Raw genomic sequence first — 4041 nt, 5'->3', positions numbered from 1 at the left:
GCAAGCAGATGGTACAGAGTGCCCCGCTTCATCTGGCAATCTTATTCAAGCTGCCTTATTACGTCGTACCAATGCATCGCATTTATCTATTCAATCTAACCGCGCGAGCAGCTATCACTGAACGTCTGGGCACGCAAAAGGTCTGAATTGTCAGTGCGCACGCGTCAATGAACTGGCTCAAAGAAAAAACAAAAATGTGTCCCTCGTGACGCGAGTCCGGGACCTACTTAAGCGAGCAGAAAAAAAGAACACCGCCATTCACTCAGCTGGCGGCAGTACTTCGCGGACCGGACCGGCAAGAAGCAGCAGCAGCCCCAGCCGCAGCAACGAAGACAACCATGAAGCCGAACGCGTTCATCCGTGCCTGGCAGCGTGCGACTGGGTGCTCCATCGGAAAGCCTCTCGTTCGCCAATCCCTAGCCGAACTGGTGGGCACGCTGGTCTTGACCCTGGTAGGCGACTGCGTTTTGGCGTCCCTCACAGTCTCTCGCCTGGGTGCCGTGGGCCTCGCTGCGGGGCCCCTAGGGTGGGGCCTGGCGGTCTTCCTGGGAGTGCTCGTCGCCGGAGGTGTGTCCGGCGCACACTTGAACCCTGCTGTCACCGTGGCCATGGCTACTGTAGGCAAGATTTCCTGGCGCAAGGTGCTGCCCTACGTGGCATCTCAGTACGCTGGAGCGTTCCTCGCCTCCTCCCTCGTCTACATGGTGTACGCAGACGCGCTTCGGCTGGTAGGTTGTTCACCGCCGTTCGCTGAGATGTTGCTTTGGCACATTAACGGAAGAGTTTGCGCCGTTTCCCTCGCAAGGGTCCAATTTTTTGGAGTCGTCATTGTTTCAGTATGTTTGCAAGTCTTGTGACAGACGTGACTGACTGCAGTGTTTCGTAAATGTTTGTCGCAGGTGCAGAACGATTCGGGGTGGGGAGTGATAAATTTGGTGTACAGACAGCCGTTAGTAGCTGAACGTGTGCCTCACCCAGGATATTTTCCCACCCGCGGTTTTCTTCTTAGCCTGGCACTCCGAAATATGGGGCATGGTTACAGCAGCTTCCATGCACTTTGGTAGCAGTTTGCGGCGGTGTGTCCAGGTTTTTCTGGGGTACTTTTTAAGCCTCGACTCTTCGTTCCCGCCGCAGGTGGACGGCCCACTGACCGCTGTGTACGGAGAGAACGCTACCGCCCCGGTGTTCTCCTGCTTTCCTGCGCCAGGCGTGTCCACATTCACCTGCTTCCTGGACCAGGTCGTGAGCGCGGCCGTGCTGCTCCTGGGCATCTGCGCCGTCACGGACAACCGAAACATGTCCGTTCCCCGCGGTCAGCAGCCCCTCCTTATCGGCCTCACCGTCTCCGCCTGTATGTACGCTTTCTCTTCCAACTGCGGCAACCCCCTCAACCCTGCCCGCGACTTGGCGCCTCGGATCTTCACCGCTATCTCGTCTTGGGGCTCGGCGGTGTTTTCCTTCCGTTCCTACAATTGGTTTTGGGTGCCCGTGGTCGGACCTCACGTGGGAGGCATCGTCGGAGTTTGGATGTACAAGTTGGCCGTCGATAACCACTGGGAGTCCGAGGATGACACCGACTCGTGTGAACGGAAGCTACTACGCTCGTCTCGTGGCTCGAATGGCCCAGCCGCGTAGTCCGGTCCGCGACAATTTCTATCGTGTGGGAGCTAACGAATCTCCCCTCATTTTACTGCCGCGTTTTACCCCTTTGCACTTACTTTAATAAAAAGCTTTGTTACTTTCAGGCGTGTCTTTGCTTTTCTCGAGTATGTGTTGATGTTCTCCTCGCGCTTCCTGCACTGTCGAACTGTTCGTGGGTGTACAGTCATGGATAATTAAAATGCGAACCGCGGAGCGCGTGGCCGTAGAGACCGGTGCCGTCACCTGGCAGCGGCCGTAGAAAACTCACGCACATGCGCAGTTGAGATGAAGGGAGCGAGGCTGTGTGTCCCACTCCGATATGTTGCCCTGTGCTCGCTCGCATGCTTGCTTTGTCGCCGCGCCGCAAGAGTGCTGAAATCTGAGCTGTTAGCGAGGCGGCGCAAGATATTAGGCAACAGCGGTTACTCAGCGCTCGGCCAGGGGGATGAAACTCTGCCGGTTTTCTTTCCCGTGACTGCAGCGATCCTAACGTTTGGGGGCTGTACTACATACGAGCATAAATGAACATTTTTGTTGCATTGTATATTTATTACCAGGTTACATATTAATTACGGAGTTTTTAATATAAAAGTGAACTTAAAAGTTGCGCTTGAAGATTTCGAAAATACGAGCGCCACCCCGAGAGGAAGACCGGAACAGCCCCTTTATGCCTCGCACCACTGAAAAGGGGCGTTTCTTGTCGCTCTCATAGGTATGCTACAATCCACGGTGTTTCGAGGGCCGTTTTTACCGCCGTAAAGTTTGTTTCATCGAAACAGACGCATTAATGGATTCGCGCCGTCGTCACAGATCGTGCTATACTGAGTGGTGCCAAAATTCTTCACGCCAGGCCGGCATAAAATTTTTGGATCCCGGTGGAAGAAAGGTACGATCTGCATGCTGCTCTTTTTGCTTTTCTACGCTTGCACGACGCAGCAGGATGCGGTTGCAGCAGTAGCTTTATACTTTAAGTCAGCATACACGTTCACTACTTATTTATTGCATTCTGATTGTCTTTTTTTCCTCTTGAATTACGCATAAAATTCGTGGCAGATCAGCTGGCAATTATTCCTATGACTACATTAGCTACGTGCGTTGTTGATTTAATGCGTTTCGATCGTGTGTTTTGCATTTTAGCGCAAGTGAATGCACGGTATGCAGCAAAATGTATGAGGCAACATATACAATAACTAATGCAACAGTGTGAGCTTATCTGCACTCTTTTTATTATCTTTTGATTGCCTGCGTTTAGTTTGTTTTCGTAGCATGCGTTCTTGTTATTATTATTATTATTGTGATTATTGTTGTCGTTATTATTATCAGCCTATTTTTGTCCAAAGCTGGAGTAAGGAATCTCCCATACACTTTTGGCTTAAAGGGTGGGTCTATAGGTTCATATCGTGTGGTTAGCACAACGTTAACTAAGTAGTGACAACATTAATTATTTTATTGCGTTTCAATGGTGTATTCTACGTTTTGTCTTCACGTGAATCCATGGCATATAGCGGAATGAATTTGTAGCAATCAATATACAAACTAAGCAATTACTGTATATGTTTATAATACAATCATGACTATAATTCCACCACTTATAATTTATAATTTACGCTTCAGTTCCATGCTTCGAGTTTCAGCTTTCAGTACAGGAACGATATATTCACAAGAACGCAGTTACAGCTATAAGCCGATAAATAATTAGACAATGCAGGTTTAACCTGTCCTAGTAATTTATTACAGGTTTTTAAATAAGGTGTTTATAACCGGTTTTCTGCAGGGCCCAAGAAGTACCTGAGGAATACATAGCTCGCGAAAATATATATGCCTTAATAATAGTTTAGAAATCCTGGTGTAGGATGGCTGCTTCTGCCTGCAGAAATGTATTTTGGATTAGGAGGAAAGGTGGGTCATTGCCACCGGACATTGTAATCACACAGTGAGAAAAACGTATCCGCGTCTCTTAATAATAAAGGCTGGTTTTAATTTAAAATTTGCCTTTTCGATTGGTGTTGTCACAGGTCGCCTTTGTAGCCAAAATCAATTTAAGAAAGAGATTCCAAATATATCAGATAACGGTTATTTCGAATACAGATGCCACTTTTCACTCAAAACTATAGTATGTGCGCTTGAAAGCAGCAATAAAGCTAGTATTCATTCTAACCCAAATATGCACACGTTCTTGTTAATGTTCCACATCTCACATTTGGCTCCAGTGTGAGAGAAGGCAGGACCTGGCTCTTTTACCACCTCGTCAGACCTACAGCAGCTACCGGCTGTGTCCTGCCCATTTCACCAGCAGAGACTACGCGGACCTTGGACAGACACGACAGATATGCACTGGCTAGATACCTAGTTATTCGCATGCGGCCGTGTGCCATACGCTTTTGTATGCGAATAAAAGCG

At 48.8% G+C, this 4041-nt stretch overlaps 1 protein-coding gene across 1 annotated transcript; it reads left to right on the top strand.

Annotated features, from left to right (window-relative positions):
- Positions 1-236: 236 nt before the first annotated feature.
- On the top strand, positions 237-1744 carry LOC144143586 (aquaporin-10-like). Its single transcript, XM_077675394.1, has 2 exons — positions 237-728; positions 1135-1744. The coding sequence occupies exons 1-2, from the start codon at positions 339-341 to the stop codon at positions 1633-1635; spliced, it is 891 nt and encodes a 296-aa protein (XP_077531520.1). The 5' UTR covers positions 237-338; the 3' UTR covers positions 1636-1744.
- Positions 1745-4041: the final 2297 nt, after the last annotated feature.

This window comes from Haemaphysalis longicornis, unplaced genomic scaffold, assembly GCF_048455015.1.
Source record: "Haemaphysalis longicornis isolate Haplotype H1 unplaced genomic scaffold, Haemaphysalis longicornis Haplotype H1 scaffold_6, whole genome shotgun sequence".
Taxonomy (NCBI): Eukaryota; Metazoa; Arthropoda; class Arachnida; order Ixodida; family Ixodidae; genus Haemaphysalis; species Haemaphysalis longicornis.
The sequence above is the reverse complement of the archived record's forward strand: the minus strand, read 5'-3'. Positions and strand labels throughout refer to the sequence as shown.